At 47.5% G+C, this 19,653-nt stretch overlaps 1 protein-coding gene across 1 annotated transcript in view; it reads left to right on the forward strand.

Annotated features, from left to right (window-relative positions):
• TCP1 (t-complex 1) overlaps positions 1-19,653 on the forward strand; it is a 223,144-nt gene that overhangs the window by 35,640 nt on the left and 167,851 nt on the right. Inside the window, exon 2 of the mRNA XM_069606819.1 lies at positions 11,718-11,803. Coding sequence (XP_069462920.1) covers positions 11,718-11,803 — 86 coding nt within the window. The remainder of the gene's footprint in view (positions 1-11,717; positions 11,804-19,653) is intronic.

The raw sequence follows: 19,653 nt of genomic DNA on the forward strand, positions 1-19,653 counted from the left end.
ACTCTGAATCTGCAGAATGCTAGTGTAATCTATACATGCATATACTATACTTGTGATTAGCTCTGGGTGGAGAAGTGTAGCAAGCATATCCAAAGATGATTCACTGGCTTGTTTGATTTTGAAAAGTTTATTTGTATTGTTACAATCTCTTGCCTTTTTAAAGTAAGTTTATTGAAAACTGACGTAAATAACTAACAAACTGTGAGTGTAGTGTTGCTTGTATTTACAAATTTCAATTGTACAGCTATACAGCTCACATTTACCCCTCTTGAGATGGGCTTGGCTGCACTTGTGTAGTACAGACCTATACCAAAAGGTGGGTTACCGAATACCAAGCAGGTAAGTCTTGTGTAGTCTCAGTGTGACTGCACCAATTATTACCTAAACAATTTCTAATTACTTTTCACCCCCTACCTCACTGTACCTGTCAAAATAATCTTTTGTATATACCTTTCCCCATAACCGCGGCTATAACTATGTACTACAGAAATCAGTGGTTATTTGTAGTTACCGGAGGGAGGGGAAATGCTTTTCTGCCCTCCTAGGTGCCCCCCATCTTTGCTTGCTCTCTCCTCCCCCAACTCTCTTCTATTTCCCCCCCCCAATTTGTTTTTGTGCAATGCTTTTTCATGCCTGCTTGCCTTTTTCTTAGGTACCCACGTTTTATCCTTCTTTGTAACCAAAGCTACGGAAAATAGTTTATACTCTTAACTTGGTCCTTGCTCTCCCCCCGCCCCCCTCCACCTCTCAAATTTTGCATGTGTCCACTAGACACTAAGAAAACGCCCCACGGCCGACTCTAGACGGTACCATTGAGCGTTGCAGCCCAAGGGGAGATCCGACAGGCCTCCAAAACCAAGTTTGTTTGGAATATATATATATATATATTCTTCGCATGCCAAAGAACAGGAAGCAAAAGGCGTTTCGGCGTCGCCTCCCCCCAAGAAAATGCTGAGAATGCAGGTGCGAATTAAGAAACAAGTCAGTGCTTCCCTGCTTAAAGCAAGGTTGATGGAAAATGGACTCCTTAGCTCCGAAAACCACACAGGCTGCATCCCCCCCCCCCCCCCGTCTCCCCTTTTTAGAGTCTCTCTCAGGGGATATGCACTACAAAGACCAAACTCCTTCCCAATCCGCCCCCATCATGCCAGGCTTCCCACCTTCATGCGAGTACACACCTGAACAGTTCAATAAAATCTTAGTCCTGTTTCGTAGACTTTATGGATAGACACCGAGACCCACTGCCAACTCTTAAAGATGCCTCACAGCCAGGGGCCGCAGCCCACTGCCAAAAGGTCTCGTCTTGAGCCACAGCCTAGCACCTTTGCTCCAGGCACCCCAGCTTCGATCTACCAAGATCCCTCTCGGGACTTGTATTATGATGACCCCTCAGCACGACCCAGGGTCTCAAAGGACCTTTATAGTCGAGACCAGACCAATTTTATGACCGTGATGACAGTTGTGATCCAGTCGCCAGACCACCAGGACCAGCCGGTAGCAGATTCACCTGTTGACCACCAACTACAGTACAATGAACTGCTACTAAAGGCGGAATAACACTTTAATATCGACACTCTGGATGCACAGGTCGACAAAGACTTTGTGGAAGACATTCTGGGGGACAAAAGGTCTGCCACCCAGTTTATTCCATTCCTGCAGTCAAAGGACGCATCCAGCCATCCCTACTGGCGCCTAGTCGTAAGCGCAGTCAACCCCAGAATAGAGCTACTTTTCTGACCGGTGTCCACTTACCCACTGTATATTAGGGGTCAGCTTAAGCCAGATTCCTTAGTGGTCACCACCACCAGAAAGGGGACAGGCACCCCCTGGCGTCGGCAGAGGGCCAGCCAGACAAAGTAAAAAAGATGCATACTTTGGTGAGCGTCGCCTCCTCTGCAGCATACCAGACCAGAATCGCCAACACAACTACGCTTTTAGCTAGTTATGGCTGCCACAAATGCGGTGACCTGGAATGCCAAATTGAAGCAGTTCCAGAAACCCCAGAGGCTCACCTGTTAGACTATTTCGGAAGGTAAGCAGATGTCAAACTGCATACTGTAAAACATTGATGCAGCAGATAATGCAGAACGCATCATAGCGGAGGTTACGCTGATGAAGCACCAAGCCTGGCTCAGACAATCCGCTTTAAGTTAGAGACTCAGGTGACCCTCTTAAACATGCCAGTGTAGCTAAATGTGTTATTCAGCAAGGCCGTTGTAGACCTCCTTTAGAGTGCTAAGGAGGAATACAACACTCCAATCCCTTGGACAGTTGACAGACAAGCCCTATGTTTAACGGGGCTTCTCAAACTCCAGCAGGGGTCGGGGTGCTAAACATTCCTCATTCTACACTCAGGGCAGACAGTCCTCGTCTTGGGGCCAATCGCAAGGTCAAGGTTCCCCTTCCAATTTCCAAACAGGAAATAAAAGGGGCAGAACCACACCTGGGGTAGGCTCCACAAACTCCCAAACGATGACCCGCCGCTTCAGGTCCCTCAGGAGGACTAATATCTCACTTCACCCATGCATGGGAGGGGATAACGTCTGACAAATGGTGTTCACCGTTGGTACAAAAACCACCTTACCACCCACCAAGAAACAGAAAAATGTCAACAGAAGAAAGATGCATTCTGTTGGAAGAAGTAAAGGCACTGCTGGGAAGACGCCATAGAGATCGTCCCAGCAAAACATGTTGTTTATTCAACGTACTTGCTTGTGCCAAAGGGACATTTCCATGTGCCCAGTACTAGAACTGCACCCTGCGCCCAAAAGTTTTTGTATGACCTCTCTCCAAGACGGGTGGGGAGACTAAATGGCAACATTGAATATGAAAAATGCATGCTTTCATATTTCAATGCTGCCTGTGCAGAGAAAATATCTGCTTTTCAAGATAGCGGGAGTGCACTACCAGTTCAAACTACTCCCCTTCGGCATCGCCTCAGCACCAAGAGTCTTCACAAAGGTGCTTGCAGTAGTAGCAGCACACCTGCGCGGAAGGTCCATCCCAGTATTCCCTTATCTGGACGACTGGCTAATCACCAGGGAATCTGCTCAAATTTGCAGACAAAATACACAATACAATAAACATTCTTTTCAATCGGAGTTCCTCCTTCAACGAAAAGAAATCCAGTGTAGTCCCGAGCCAAACAAAACAATTTCTATGGGCTTTCATAAAAACAAAGGAGGTACTGGCTTTCGCCTCAACAGAGTACAAAACATGCTGTTGCAAGTACCTCACTAGAAGGTTGGTCGCCAGATGACTGTACGCAAAACAACGCGCTTGCTCGGGTTGATGGCCTCATGCATTCACTTGGTTCCACACGCGTGCCTTGCCCATGCTTCCAATGCAGGAATGGTTAGCAAAACCATGTTCTCGGGCAAGCAGTCAGTGAGACGATCTGGTGGTTGTTTAACTAACCTGGATGCAGGCTCTTCGCTGGTGGTCCAGGGAGCGCCTACTAAAAGGGAAACCCTTTTGCGTTCCACCAGCACAAGCAATCCTGACTACAGATGCCTCGCGCACCAGTTGGGTGCGCGGGGAGGGAGGCCTCCCTTCCTCTACTACACAGCCCACGGACATGTGCCACGACACAAACCAAGCCACTTGCTGGAAATATTGGCAGTCCTCAAGGCCCTTCAAGACTCAACATCTCACAGGTCAAACGGTGCAAGTCCTCACCGACCACACCATGCAATGGTCTACCTGAACATGCAAGGAGGCACACAATCAGTCTGTCCAAGTTATCCCAAATAATATGGAAATGGATACTCAAGCGGAACATGTTCCCAACATCTCAACGTGTTCCAGGGAACTCTATTCTCTGGCAAACACTCTAAGCAGATACCCTCTACCAGAAGAACATGAGTGGCAACTTGACGCATATCCTAGACAGGCTAGCCTTGTGAATGAATTGGTCGGGGAGATTTGCTTAGCATTCCCCCCCCACTTAAATCTTCCACTACAAAGTTGTATGGATATCCTTAGAGGCACGAAAACCCAGCACCAGACACAGCTATTTTAATAAATGGAAGAGGTTTGTTGTATGGTGCACGCCACAAACGCTAAACCCAACAATGTTCTCCAGCTTACATTCAACACTACTTTCTTTACCTACTAGACTCCGGCCTAGTATAATTCCATCAAAGTTCGGCTGGTGTGTAATGCTGCAAAGGCATTGGAGGGACAGGGTCTCTGTATCCTTGTCCTTTATTGCTTTTCATGTATGTTCTGTCTTGTTTTACCGCGCAGGAGTTCGTGTGGGACTCCTGGTGGTGCAGCTCTTACTCTTTTTTTGGTTTGGTGAACAGGCCCTTGGGGATACCCTTATGGCACCCATGGTTGGGGTTACAACCCTGTACCCCTAGTGTATGTTTTTGGGCATGTGTGTAGCCCACACAGCAGGATATGGGCTGGTGGCATCTCCATGCTGAATTTCACAGGTGCTCAGTATCCTCCATTTTGGGATGCCTGTCATTGGAATCTGTTGATTCCTGATGGGGGGGGGGGGGGGGAACGGGATGGCCCCTGTGGCCTCTTGCTTTTCATTGCCTGTTACCTTGTATTCCCGAAGTCCCGGGAAGCCCTGACTCTGTCCGTTCCCACTGACTGGCTGTTGGGTGAACTTCCATATATGGTAGTGTGGCGGGAAGGCCAGGCCAGACCGGCTGGAGCCTTCCCAATGACTGTATGTTGTGGGTACACCCGTGCGGTGGGACCTGGGTGAATGGAGTGTGCGACGAAAACGCATTTCATGTTCTGGGTGTCTATCTGCTGTTTGACACAATGATTGAGACAGCCCTGCCCTAAACTAGGATGAATGCAGTGTGGAGTGCTGAATGGCAGCGTGCTTGTCCGAATCCACATTCCCTGTTGTGGGTGTCTGGATGGAGAAGAATGGCCTGAATGCACTGTGAGCCTGATTGGCTGCCTGGCTGCCTGAATGGCCTTCTGAATGATTGGTTGCATGGGTGTGACCCAGCAGAGTGAATGGAAAATCAACGGTATATATGGGGGCCTCACTGCTAGAAATCGTTCAGAAGCTGAAGTTGATACTTGATGCTTAACATTGAAGCCCACTGGAAGAATTGCTGTCCTGTCCTTCACCAATCTGAAAGCTGTTGTGTTTTAAACGAACTGATCGAAGAGAGGACCTGGCTAGGAGATCTCTACCTGAGCTACGAGGGACCAGTGCACCAGCTGATCGTTGCCAAAGCTCCCTGGACGTCGGACCCTTCGAAAGGCTGCTGCCCGGAGACAGGGACCGCAGCGGAAACATGAACGGAAGCACCCGGACATTGAAGTCGGAGAAAGTTGCGGCTGCCGACGACCGAGAAGAATCCGCCGGTGTGCCTACCGCCATTCGCAGACCGTAGAGACGCTGACGACTCAACGCCCTTGCTGGGCATAGTTCATTGCCTCCTTGTAGCAACGAACACTCGTCTAGGTGCACCGCACGCCTCAGCTTGCAGGACGTTTTTGACCGATTGCAGCAGCTTTGGTTCTTCCAGTGCTCGTTGACAATGTGTGTTCACCCCCTTTTCTTCAGACTATCGACGACCTGTGGCTCCTGCCTTTTTAAAGGGAGTGCATTCAAGAAGGGCCCGTCAACGACTCACCGAAGAACTCTAAACCAGGTACTTTGGGGTCGTGGAACCAATTGGGACTAAAGACTATATTGAGCATAATTGGACTGGGCTTGTCCTACGCTTTATTTACAGGTTGCCCAGGTTGGGGGGGGGGGAACCTTGCACAAAACCGTCTCTAGGTAACGGGAGTCAGTAGTCTGCCATTGCTCAGTTTTTTTTTTTTTTTGTTCTGTGGTCTATCGTTGATTCATCTTACAATCTGATTCGAATGCCATTTTTGAACTGTTAGCAGTTAATGCATTTTAAAGGAATCGATAGTTAAGAATGGTACCCCGTAGACCTGTATATATTTGCTATACTATTGTCCGAGTAAAGATGTGTTATTGTGATTGTGTATCTAACATTGAACCTTATTTATATAAAGACTGTTTTCACTCACCTAGTGTGGACATTCTTTTGTGGGTGCTTGGGGACTTCACTGTACTTAAGAACCATCCGCTCCTGAGAGCTTAAGCCTTGATTGCTCGACCATAGCTACCGCATAGAGAATCTTGGCTGCTCTATGCCTCTCCTCTGCCATATAGAGAGCAGGAGTACCCCCTCCACCCCTCGAGTGCTTTACATGGTGGCCCTATCAGCTTACACCACTTCACAGAACAAAGTGTCCTGGTGTAAAATCCTTGCAATTAAGGCATCCATGAAAGGGGTAAAGAGACCTCCTTTTTCATTATACACAAGGGCAAGTTTCTCAGAATGCATCCTAGGTCCTCACCCAAGTTCATTTCAAAGTTCCATGTAAACTGTTAGGCAAGATTCTATGCAATACCCTTTGGGTGCACTACCATAACCTTGACCTCCTGGCAATAGGGACCCAACCTTTATAAGTCTGAACTACACAGGTTGGTAGTGTGGCTGAGCAGCTAGGCTCATCTCCAGAGGGGTCAACGTGAGTAGTAAGGTTGTGACAGTTTCACAGTAGCAGTTATTCAAATACTCATGAAAACAATTATTAATTTATTTCAGTCTTATATAAGCCTTCAGAAAGGGAGCAAAACATGTAACACTTAAATATACTTCAAAACACACACTTAGTTTCTCTAAATCAGATGGCACACAGACACTTCCTACCCCCTCAAGTGATGTAAATAGCTAGGACACTGTGGACATTGATTTATCTTTGATACATTTAGAGCAATACTGAGTTTGGTGGAAAAGAGACTAGATGAATAAAACAAAGGTTAACAAATAGTTAATAAACAGGTAAGTACTTTTTGACACCTTCCAATGCAGAGCAAATAAACCCTTTCCTGTGGGAAAGGCCCAAAGCACAGAGTCAGAGGTCAAGTCTCTCAGGGAGCCAGGACAGCCAATGTTAAATGCACAATGTCAAGGGGAGCTGAAGATCTTTGCAGGTAGGTGAAAAGTCTTGCACAATGTTTTTAGAAATGTTTGTAGGAAAATAGAACACTTGAAGGGCCACAAGCTGGGAGACTTGTGAGGGGCAACACTTAAGCAACTCTGCAAATTAACAAAGACCAGTCTTGCTGAGAGCAAGTAAGGCTACACAACAAGAGGTAGGTTCTTAGACTTTACAGTACCTGTGGTTAGAAGAAATGTACCTGTACAGCTCTCCAGATCCTGTGGTTCCTGAGCCTGTCGTGCGGACAAGAGGGAGGATGTCTGGGTACTTCTGCAATGGGAAGGCCAGTGGCAGCAATGGGCAAACTTCAATTAATCGGTTCCTCAGTGTTTTAGCTCCTCGCGTCTCAGGGGTAATGGCAACACTGTAGTTCTCGGATACCACTTCAGACTTTCCTTGCTTCTGGGGTCCAGGACTCTGAGGTGGTTCAGGCTTGGCCAGTCCTGCATCATGGAAGTCGGGAGGATCTTCCTAGTGCTCTGGTCCGACTTAAAAGAAACGCACACAATCTGGTGTTCCTCTCCCTGGCACATCGGTTCCACCAGCAGTGGAAATACAACCAGCTTCGAGAGGATGTCCAGACCGGCTTACTTTGTTGATTAGGCCCACCAACTCAAAGGGGGAATTAGTCCTTGCAGGGCTTCTCTAGCCGAGGTGAATTCGGAGCGTCAGCACAGCAGGAGGGCTTCACCGGGCAAACCAACGGTCCAGGAGTTGCAGCAGGCATCTCTTCCAAGTTCTTCCTCGGATTCCTTTGTCCAGTGTTCCACTCTGCCTTCCAAGCCAAAAAGCCTTGCCTTTTATGCAGGTTTCTCCCTTCATTCCAGACTTGCTTCCATCACACAGCAGGGTGGCTGTCCTGCAAGGATAGCCAGCTATCCAATCACATTTGGGTGCCTTCCTGTAACCAAGGGGATTAAATACAGGGAGTTTCGAGCACCTCCCTCACTTCCTGCCCCTGCCAGACATACTGGAGCCAGAGGCGGGCTCCACTCGTGAATCCCGCCGAAGACGAAACTAACAAAGGGACCAAAACTGGTTTGGCGCGCAGAGTACATCTCAAGAAGGACCTTCCCATAAAGAAATGGATAAAAAAAAAAAGACTCGGACCGTTTTGACGAAATGGTCACCCATCGGTGCCTTACTGTGGCTGCGAACGCAGCCCATGGTAAAAACACAATGGTAGTAAAAAAAATAAACCACTGCCACCAGTGATTAATAGTAGGATGGGTAACATAAACATGTTGCATGAGAAATTAGACAAAGGGGGATATTAAGTAACCCCTCCAGCACCCTATGGTAAGCTAGTGTGTGCTGGGTCTAGAAAGTTACAAAAGGTGAGTAGGTCAATTTCACTTCACTGCTCTTGGAAACAGTAGTTTATCCAAGAGAAGGTATTTAAACCTTTGGGAAATCTAAGACTTCCCTGTGCCACTGCACAGAAGGTGCTTTGTGTTACAATGTAAAAGATGCCTATGGTGTTTGTCAGACTCCAAACACAAGGTCAACATCACAATAAAAATACATGAGTGAGAAAAAGGGCTCTCCCTCCAGGTTAGAAATTAAAGTCCAAAAGTCCAGCAAAAGAGCTGGGCTCTCTAGGGTAGAAGGCAGTGAGCACATTTTTGAGAATTCTCCCTAACATAAACCAATCCATGGAACTTACTACCATCTTTCAGAATCCATCACTCAGCAGAAAAAAGCCTTTATAAACATTTTTGTACGGAGGGCTGTCTTGTACTATGTGAACAAAACAAATACCCCTAAGGTAAACAGACAAACTCTGTTTCTATAGCGCCTGGTAGGGAAGGCGACCACATATCAAAGTGCCATCTCCAGATGGATAGTCCAATGCATACAACTCTGCTATTCCCCATATAAGAAAGTTCTACCTTTCACCCCAAGGGCACACTACCAGAGGTACAGGAGACCCCTTAGCTTTCATTGCAAACGTCCCTCTGGACACCATATGCAAGGCTGCCACATGGAGTTCCATCCATACGTTCACACAGCATTACTGCATTGACACGCTAAAGCAGATTCACAGGTGGGACAAGCGGTCCTAAAACATCTTTGCCACTGTACATTCTAACCCCCCCCCCTCCCTGCTGATTTTCCCCTCCCCCCAATTGCTCAACCTACTGCTCGCTAATCTATGCAGAGCATGGAATCCAAGAAGGTTCACAAGCTCCAGAAAGGATGAGTCACTCACTGCAATCGTATTTCTGGTGCTTGTATCTGCTTAGATTCACGTGCGCCCTGCCTTTCTCCCCTACTGGAGTAGAAGGCGCATAGATGTTTTCTGGGTTATCACTGACTTCTTTATCACCTGTACTTGAGCACATGTCGCAAACATAAAATTTGAGGGACCTTGACGCATGAAGGACCATGGGTACAGTGCATGTCACACTAGGGGAAGTATTACTAATAGTGCCCTGTCAACGTCCTTGGAGTTTGGGGAAACCTTGTAATACTTCGACTTCCACTAGATGTCGGACTATGCAGAGCGTGTGAATCTAAGCAGATACAAGCACCAGAAATACGATTGAGTAATTTAGCCCATATATTTTGTTAAAGGACATTTGTACCGCCCACTATCCCCACTGGAGTGATGCTGTCGGATCTGAAAAGGAAAGTGGATTGGTGCGAGTTAGTAGGACTGAGCAGGAAAAGTGCAAGAGAGCAGTGATGTGCTGTTGGCAGCTTCCGTTGGGTTAGCACCATTTGCTGAGCCTGTGTGCTTTTCGGTTAGTCGCAGTCATATTCTGTTGTGCTAGACTATGTGATGTGTTTTGTTGCAGTGTAGTTTGTGCGGTTTGCTGAGATGTGGGTTGGTTAGAGTTTGAGAGGTGTATATAGAAAGGTGAGATTGAGATTTTTTTTGTGGGTTGGTTAGTGGCATCGCCATGTAGATGTGATGCATCTAACTTCAAAATTCTTACTCTATGTGGTGCGTGAATAACTCCACATTTCTAGCTAAATGTGGCACAGGCCAACACTTGTGATATATCGGGATGCGATGTAAACTAACTTTCAACAATTCTATCGCCACTGGCTAGAATTCATACTCCTGTCTGTAAGCGATGCAGGCTAATATTCAGTTGCATATGAATGTGGCATTGGCCAATACTGTTTAGATGCAAAGCAAGCCAATATTCACAGTTCTATTAGGAATGGCTAGCACAGTTGGGGGTTAAGTCCATCTAGATGTGAGATATGGCTAGGCAATACAGCTTAGTGGATGTAGGGGTTAACAGTTATCCAAAGGAGAGTGGTACATCGTGCAGGTTTGAGGCAAATGGGCGGTGGTTAAGGAAAGATGTGAGAGGTGTGCCAGTTTGGGGCGCAGTGATTGCTGATCCCCCCCATGTCCACACCCCACTGTCTGCATGTGTGTATGTATACACATTAGTGGCTGTGCGGGTGTGTTTTCGAAATGTTCAGCATACTTCCCAACATGCTACGTAACTGAAATTCAGCATGTGGGGAGGTTCTATTGTGTATAACGTGTACTTTTTTTCAGATCTTTAAAAAAAAAGTAAGCAGTCTTCAATACTTACCCCCTGCCATATGGCTCTTTGCGCTGTAGTTGTACATTAATTGTTCCTAAAGTTCAGCAGTTCATGCTAACCTCAGCTGTTCGTTCTAAACTTTCCACACTAACTGCATTCTAGCTGACATTGGCAACTCAAGTTTGAAGTCATGCGGGTGGCACAGTACAGTGCTTTTCTAGTAATGCAGGTGACTGGAAACGGTGCATGTCTATTAGTGTCCGCAATGATCTTGTCTTTCACATCGTGGACAATCTCTCATGAGAATTACAGAAACGTCATTTCCCACGGAAGCTGAATGTATGACATCTCAACAGTACGAAGCTTGCACGCTTCAGCCCTACACGTTATGGCTCTTACGTGGAGGTCGCTTCTGCCTTGGCTGTAGAGCTGGACACAATGTTGCTGGGCAATCAACACTGCAACTCAAGAAGCTGGAACTGATGGAATTACAGAATTCATGCTTTTCTCATGGTCCGCTTTGTGGCTTGCTCCAGAGTTGGAAACAAAGACCATTAACACCAGCTCCTAAAGGAAAGACTAGCAATATCGTCTACAAGAAGCATTGGTTTAGTTCAGTCCTAATTTGATGTTTGTTTTAATGAAGTAGGAATTACTGTGCAAAGCAAGGGTACACCTGATAGTATGTATTTGTATTCTCTGAAGGTCGTCACCCTCCTTTCTGTCTCCACCCCAACCGCCATTCATTCTCCCTGATCTCTAAACACCCCCCCGTGGCCCCTCACCCCTTTCTCGGCACCTCACTTTACCCCACCAATTGCCAGTTAATAGAGCTGTTTGGGACATGCTATAAGTAGCCAGGCACTAGTTGTGCCCGAACTGGAAAAACAGGTCTTACACATTTTTTTTTTTTTTTTTGTGTGAAATGCTTAAACTAGGCTGGGAACCTTGTGGATTTCACCAGTTGCATTTAATACCCTCGGACATCCACTCTTTTAGTCCATTTAAACATTGGAAATGGTTGGAGCCTACAGTGATTCCTTATGGGAATTCATGATGAACATTCCTGCTTTTAGCACTCAAGGGGTACATTTCTTTTGTGATGCTTGGGGGGGAAGGGTGGACGGACATTTACTATGATTCTCAAAATATTTAATTGATGGTAATTTGTAATGTTTCTCTTTTCATTTGGCTTTTTAGTTCTGGCAGCAGCGTCAATTGCGAATATTGTGAAAAGTTCTCTTGGCCCAGTTGGATTGGATAAAATGCTGGTGGATGACATTGGTGTAAGTATATCTCTAGGCATGTGTAGCAATGCCATGACGTGTCATTAAAGAGCTAACAGTACAGTTTTTTGGGTACTTTTGAATAGCGATAAGACTGGTAAAAATTATTTTTAACCTACACTTCAACTAACCTTTCATATGATTCTTTTGGCCACAACTTGCTCACTTATGTTTTAACCCTTTGACTGCCCTTTGTTCTTAATATCTTCATCACTCCAATGAATGCCCTTTGGTGGGTATCTGCATGCCTCAAAATCCCAGCGACCTCATCCTTCTATAGGTTTTTTTTTTAAATTTCTTTATTGGTTTTAACATTTAGTAACCAAACTTGCAATGATATCAGTGCATCAATCTTGATCGACATAATTCCCCTCCGTCCCCAAGACCACTGTAGTATCAGTTCTCATTGTGCCAGCTTTGGACCTGGGCTTTCTGCTTTGTCTGTTTTAGCGCCTGGCGCATTGGGGTGGAGCAATGGCACTGTCAGCGGTATCCATCGGTGCGGGTCTTCACTGGTGTCTAGCCTCTGCTCTTTAATTGGTTTCCCATGATCCAGTTTCAGCTGCTATCCACCTCGTACGGTCCCCCCACCATAGTGCGTCGCTTGGGTTTTTAGGGTTCTTCCATCCCATGGCTATGTGCCTTTTTACCGTTTTATATATATATATATATATATATATATGTATGTATGTATATATGTATATGTATGTATATATGTTTCTGATGTTTGTTAATCTGCTTAGAATCACATGCTGTGCATAGGTCCGACATCCAGTGGTCACTGCGGAGTATTGCATTTTGTTTTTCGTAGTCGAAAAGGGGACGTCGACAAGGCGTGTCTGTAACACTATCCCTATAGTGACGTGCGTTGTACCCACAATCCCTCACGCGTCGAGGTCCCTCAGATTGTTTTTTTCCGCCCAGTTTCTGGTCGCCTTTCGCGGAGCTCCTACAGAGACATTGCTATACTTACCACGGACCTCGGTCCTTTTGTGATAACTCGACGTCCGTTACGGAAGTCATGAACCCCCAGAAGGAGCGCTCCCGCTCCTCGACGTCTGTCCCCGGCCCCGACGGGCTCGGCTCACGCCCTGCTTATGGGGATGAACACCCCGGCGACAAGGACGCACACAAACCCCTTAAGGCTAAACACACTACCCACGGCTCTTCTTCGTCGAGAACGAAGGATCCATCAGCGCCGAAGGGGACGCAGGGCACTCCGGCGTCTACCGCAGACCGTAAAGGTCACAAGCCCCACCCGCAAACGCAGCCGCGACCAGCGATTGGGCTTCCATTTAACACGGGCGCTACCCCAAAAACATCCGACGCAACGCTCCATAGAGCGACCGTCGAGGTACAACGCGCAACGCACACAACGTCGACACCAGAGCCCTCGACGGACAAAATCGTGGTCGAGAGCCTAGCGAGAATTGTCGCCGAAGACAAACGTACGCGGACGACGAAACAAACGTCGAATACCGCGTCGAAAAAACATAAAAGTAGCCAGGAACTGCCCCTTTCTCCAAAGGACGCTTCCGAACTACCTGAAGGCTTTTCAGAAGGAGACGGGAACCTCTCGTCGACGTTGTGGGAGCGTTCGAAACGATTCGAAGGCGAAAACACTAATTTCCCCCCTCTAGACTATTCAGGGGTACCCCATGAGACCCTTGAAAGACTCCATTCTTGCATGGAGAAAATGGAAAGGTTTCCCACTCACAAAAGACAAAGAGAATGGTCACAGGATGACCCTAGAGTCAAGATTCCTAGACTGGTTGACCTCACTGAGGAGGAGCAATACCTCCAAGAAGATGAGGAGTGTTTGGGTGGAGAAGAAGAGGTAGAACTGGAGGAAGAGGGGTTCGAAGAAGATCCTTACACCACTGCTACAGGTTTTGAAGAGGATACAGCTACCTCGCAGCCCTGGCATTCACCGTCAGTGCAGCCTTGGCAATCCCCATCAGTACATTCAGACCCTGATGCCTTTCTCCCTTCTCCTCTCAAGGATTCACATGGGAACTCCTCTCCCATAGATGACCAACCTTCCCTCAATGCACTATTGCGCAAGGCAGCAGCGCATTTTGAAATTGATACAGGGGAAACTCTTCCAAACATTGACTTTGTAGAAAAAGTCATCAAAGAAAAAGCCCCTGTTAGCCAATCTATTCCACTCCTGGCTTCTATTAAAAGAAGAATTTCTCCTTCCCTTTCTAACCCAGCTTTAGTAAGAGGGGTCAACCCTAGAATAGAAAAGCTCTTCAGCCCTTCATCCTCTGACCCTTTATACATCAGAGGACACTCTATTCCGGACTCCCTTGTGGTTACCAACACAAGAAAAAGAGCAGGGGTGCCACTATCCACTAGTGAAGCACCTCCAGACAAAGAAGGCAAAAAACTCTACGCACTGGGGAAGAGAATCACGACCTCCGCCGCCTTCTCTACTAGAATTGCTAATAACTCCCTTTTAGCTAGCTACGCAGATGCACAGTGGAACAAGCTGCGCAGCGAAGCAGAGGAAGCACCTGAGCCTCTGCGTTCTCGCCTGCTAGCTATAATATCAGAGGGCACACTGGTAAACCAGGGCATCGTTAAGAACTCCCTAGATGCCGCTGAGACGGCTGGCCGCTCCCTAGTGCAGGGAATACTTCTCAAACGCCACGTTTGGCTACGCAATTCAGGTTTTAAGCCCGAAACCCAAGCCTCCCTCATAAATAAACCCATTGAACAGACGCATCTGTTTGGGAAAGCAGTAGATGAGGCCCTAGAACATGCTAAAAAAGAGTTTGATACCATCAAGACTCTTGATCAAATTTCTAGGCCCCCTAACAGGCGAGGCTATGGTAATAAACGCTCCTTTCGTGGCCAAAGGCAGCAGCAGAACCAACAACAACAATATTACTCTGGCTCCAACTGGCCCACTAACCAGGGTAACACCCAGTTCAGTCAAAGTGGCCAACGCCGTGGCAGAGGAAGAGGTCGTGGCTCCAGCCCCAGAGGTTCCACGCCCAATACCAGCAAATGACCCGAAGATTCGGGTCCCCTCCCATGCATCACCGGTCGGGGGCCGGCAACATCGTTCCTTTCAGCATGGGAGGGAATAACGTCAGACCGTTGGGTATTATCCACCATAGCCCACGGATACTGCATCGAGTTCAACGGTTCCCCGAAGTACAAACCCCCACGGAACCGACGCATGACACCGCAACACCTCTCCATTCTTCTTCAAGAGGTGGAAGAACTACTGAAGAAAGAAGCTATAGAGCCCGTCCCCCTATCACAGGTAACAGAAGGTATTTATTCAGCGTACTTCCTTGTACCCAAAAAGGACTTAACCATGCGCCCTGTATTAGATCTGCGCCCAGCGAACATATTTGTCAAACCCCAAAAGTTTCGTATGGTGACCTTACAGGAGGTAATCCCACTGTTATCACAAGGGGATTACATGACAACACTGGACATGAAAGATGCATACTTTCATATTTTAATGTTGACATCGCACAGAAAATACCTCAGGTTCAAGATAGAGGACAAACACTACCAGTTCAGAGTACTACCCTTCGGGATAGCATCTGCACCAAGGGTATTCACGAAAGTACTGGCAGTGGCAGCGGCCCACCTGCGCAGATTATCCATACCGGTATACCCTTACCTCGACGACTGGCTCATGGGATTCTTACGTAACATGCTTCTCCAATACCCAAAAGACCGTAGACCTTTTGTCCCAACTGGGCTTCTCCATCAACGAAAAGAAGTCCAGCTTAGACCCCAGCCAAATCAAACAATTCCTAGGGGCTCTAATTCGAACAAAGGACGGCCTCGTACTCCCCTCCAACGAGAGGGTCCAAAACATGCTGTTTCAGATTCCCCATTATGTAGCAGGCCGAGAGGTGACGGTACGCAAAGCAATGCTCTTGCTAGGGATGATGGCGTCATGTATTTATTTGGTACCTCACGCGCGCCTGCGCATGCGCCCAATGCAAGAGTGGCTCTACAGCCAGTGGTGTCAGGCCAGCGGACAATGGGACGATCTAGTGGTGGTCTCGCAGGCCTTGGTTCTCTCGCTACGGTGGTGGACAAAAGAAAACCTGTTATTAGGGAAAACTTTTGCCACACCCGCAGTGGAAGCCACTCTAACCACAGACGCATCCCTTACAGGATGGGGGGCTCACCTATCCCATCAGACGGCCCACGGAGTTTGGACTCCGAGCTTAGCATCCAAGCATATAAACCTGCTGGAACTACTAGCGGTGTTCAAAGCACTGAAAGCCTTTCAGGAACACCTACAAGGAAAGACGGTGATGGTCCTCACAGACAGCACCACAGCCATGTACTACCTCAACAAGCAAGGAGGCACTCACTCTCCAGGACTGTCCAAACTGTCCCAGAATATATGGAAGTGGGCTCTCAGACACAACATGTTCCTACTATCACAACATGTACCAGGGGAACTCAATCTTCTAGCAGACAAACTCAGCAGAGACTTCCCCCTGCCCGGAGAGTACAAATGGCAATTACACAAAGACATCGTCTTAGACGTCTTCACTCAATGGGGATTCCCGGAAATAGACTTGTTCGCAACTCTGGAAAACTCACAATGCCAAAGTTACGCCTCCAGGTACCCCCAGAACCAGTCCAAGGGGAACGGTCTGTCGATTCTATGGTCAGGGAAATTTGTTTACGCCTTTCCCCCGACTCCCCTTCTCAACAAAGTGGTGCACAAGATGCATCAGGAACAGGTTACAATGATACTAGTGGCCCCAATGTGGGCCCGGCAGCCATGGTTCGCTCACTTGATGGAGATGTCCCTATCTCCCCCAGTGAAACTTCCCTGCCCGTACAACATGCTGTCACAAGACAAGGGCAGAACACTGCATCCATGCCCTCAGACCATGAACTTAGCAGCCTGGCTCCTGAGATCATAGAATTTGGACATTTACAACTCCCACAGAGATGTATGGACATCCTCAGGGAAGCCAGAAAACCTAATACTCGACACTGCTATTCTAGCAAATGGAAAAGATTCGTTATCTGGTGTACAGGTAAGAGCATCAACCCAGTTGACTGCTCTCCTACTGACATTATTCTATACTTGACCCATTTACTGGATTCAGGTTTAGTGTTCAATTCCATTAAAGTCCACCTAGCGGCACTTTCTGCATACACCACTTCCCAACTTAGTGTCGTGGTGGAGGATACCAGTTATCAAAGCCTTCATGGAGGGGGTAAAGAGGATACACCCTCGGATAGCTAACCCAGCTCCCGGATGGGACTTAAATGTGGTACTTTCCAGACTCATGGGCCCTCCCTTCGAACCCATGCACAAGGCAACTCTTAAAGACATCACCCTTAAGACTGCTTTCCTAATAGCTATCACCTCCATTAGGAGAGTAAGTGAACTACAGGCTCTTTCTGTACTAGACCCCTTCGTAACAGTTCACAAAGATAAGGTGGTTCTACGCACACACCCAAGGTTTGCACCAAAATTCATCTCGAAATTTCATGTAAACCAAACTATAGAACTACCAACGTTCTTTCAAAACCCTTCCAGCTTGGGAGAAAAAAGTCTGCATACACTAGATGTACGCAGAGCTGTCATGTTCTACATGGAAAGAACCAGACCACTGAGAAAGACTAATCAGTTCTTTGTCTCGGTGGCAGCAGGAAGAGAAGGAGATGCGGTCTCAAAATCCACTATATCTAGATGGATTGTTCAATGCATCACTCTCTGTTACACTCTTGCTAAGAGAGAACTACCCTTCAAGCCAAGAGCACATTCCACTCGAGGCACGGGGGCTTCCATAGCATTCATTGCAAATGTTCCCCTTGAGTCCATCTGCAAAGCGGCAACCTGGAGTTCTGTGCACACCTTTACAAAACACTACTGTCTAGATGCACACTCTAGATCTGACTCCCAGGTGGGACAGGCAGTATTAAGACATCTTTTCTCTACTGTTCCTTCTCATAACCCACCGCCAACTCCGGGTACTGCTCGCTAGTCTATGCACAGCATGTGATTCTAAGCAGATTAACAAACATCAGAAGACAATGCATTACTTACCGTAAAAGCATTTCTGATGGTTGTATCTGCTTAGATTCACATGCGCCCACCCTTCCTCCCCGCTCGGATGGAAGGAACATAGACATCCTTTTCTATATATTTCTCTCTTTTCTGTACTCACGCACGTCTAGAAGGCTCCCTCAGGGCAGAAAAATACAAACAGAGGGACCTCGACGCGTGAGGGATTGTGGGTACAACGCACGTCACTATAGGGATAGTGTTACAGACATGCCTTGTCGACGTCCCCTTTTCGACTACGAAAAACAAAATGCAATACTCCGCAGTGACCACTGGATGTCGGACCTATGCACAGCATGTGAATCTAAGCAGATACAACCATCAGAAATGCTTTTACGGTAAGTAATGCATTGTCATATATAATTAGATCTTTAAGCCTGGTCAGTGGTTTGTTTTTGCTACCGCGTCTGTACCTTCCCAGGATACAGGCCACCAGTGTTTGCACTTTCACTTCGATGCCCGCACCTGCCATTCTTGCCGCAGCTTGTGCCCAGAAACTCCGTATCACTGAGCAACCCCAGAACATGTGGGTCGTTCCTGCCCTAGGTTCATTACATTTGGGACAAACCTGGGTTCCAGCGCCCCAAAACTTTGATATGGCTTCGTGTGAGGTACGCTCTATTCGTGATAGAGACGAATGAGTTGTAAGCAGGCGTTTCTGGAGATCCTTTTGTGGTAGTGGGTTATTTTCCCCCCATTCTTTATCTTTGAATTCTAGGCCCAGTTCATTCTCCCATTTTGCCCTGCACTTAAGCTCGTTTCCGGTTGTACCCTCCATTAATGCTTCATAAATTTGTGAGGTTTCGTGGCCTCCTTCAGCTGTATCCAGCATGGTTTCGATGATCTCGTGCTCCGTTACCAGGCTGGTGGTCGCGGGCCATCTATCCCTTATGGTCTGCGTTACCGCTATATGGAGCTAGAACTGACCTGGGGGGTAGCCCTGTGGCTTCGTTGAGTTCAGTGAAGGTTAGGATCTCTTGCTCTTGGATCAGGTCCCCCAGTGTAGCTACGCTGTGGGGCTCCCATTGGGTACGTGTTTCCCTTTGTCCCCAGGGGCTGTTTGCCATGATTGCTGCTATGGGGATTTGTGGGGAGTACGGGTCCTCTATTCCCACTATTCTGCGGCCGCGTTTCCAGAGTTGGGTCCCCAATCTAACTAGGTATGGGCTGTTTTGTAGTACGCCCGCACGAACCCAAAGTAAGTACCTGAGTAGCAGCCGAGACGGGGCCGGTTGTAAGAGTAAGGTGTCTGATGTGGGCTTGTCAGCCATCCACTTCCACATGTCTCAGTTGATTCGCCAGAAAGTAAAGTTCAAAGTTGGGGACTTCATACCTCCCTTTTCATAGGGTCTCTGTAATATTTCCAATGCCACCCTGTGCCTGCCTCCCTGCCAGAGGAACCTTCTGCAAAGTTTGTTTATATCTCTGAAGAATGGAGGGGGATGTTAAATGGGACATTGGTAAAATTGTGTAGGAGACGGGGCAGTGCCACCATCTTGAGGCGGCGCGCCCTTCCAGCCACAGTGAGCGGCAGTCTGCTCCAAAACTCCATTGATTTCTTGAGGGTATCCTTGGCCCTGACCATGTTAAGAATGTGTTCTGTTTTAGGGTTTCTATGTATGGTGATTCCCAGATATCTGAAGGAAATTGCCTGCCATCGTAAGGCCAAGAAATGGAGGGATAAGAACTCGTTACTATGTAGAGCAGCTAGGGGATAGAGGCAAGACTTTTCCCTGTTAATCTGGATCCCCGTGTATCTGTGGAATCCGTCTAGGGT

Source organism: Ambystoma mexicanum, chromosome 4p, assembly GCF_040938575.1.
Source record: "Ambystoma mexicanum isolate Mex_15411 chromosome 4p, UKY_AmexF1_1, whole genome shotgun sequence".
NCBI lineage: Eukaryota > Metazoa > Chordata > Amphibia > Caudata > Ambystomatidae > Ambystoma > Ambystoma mexicanum.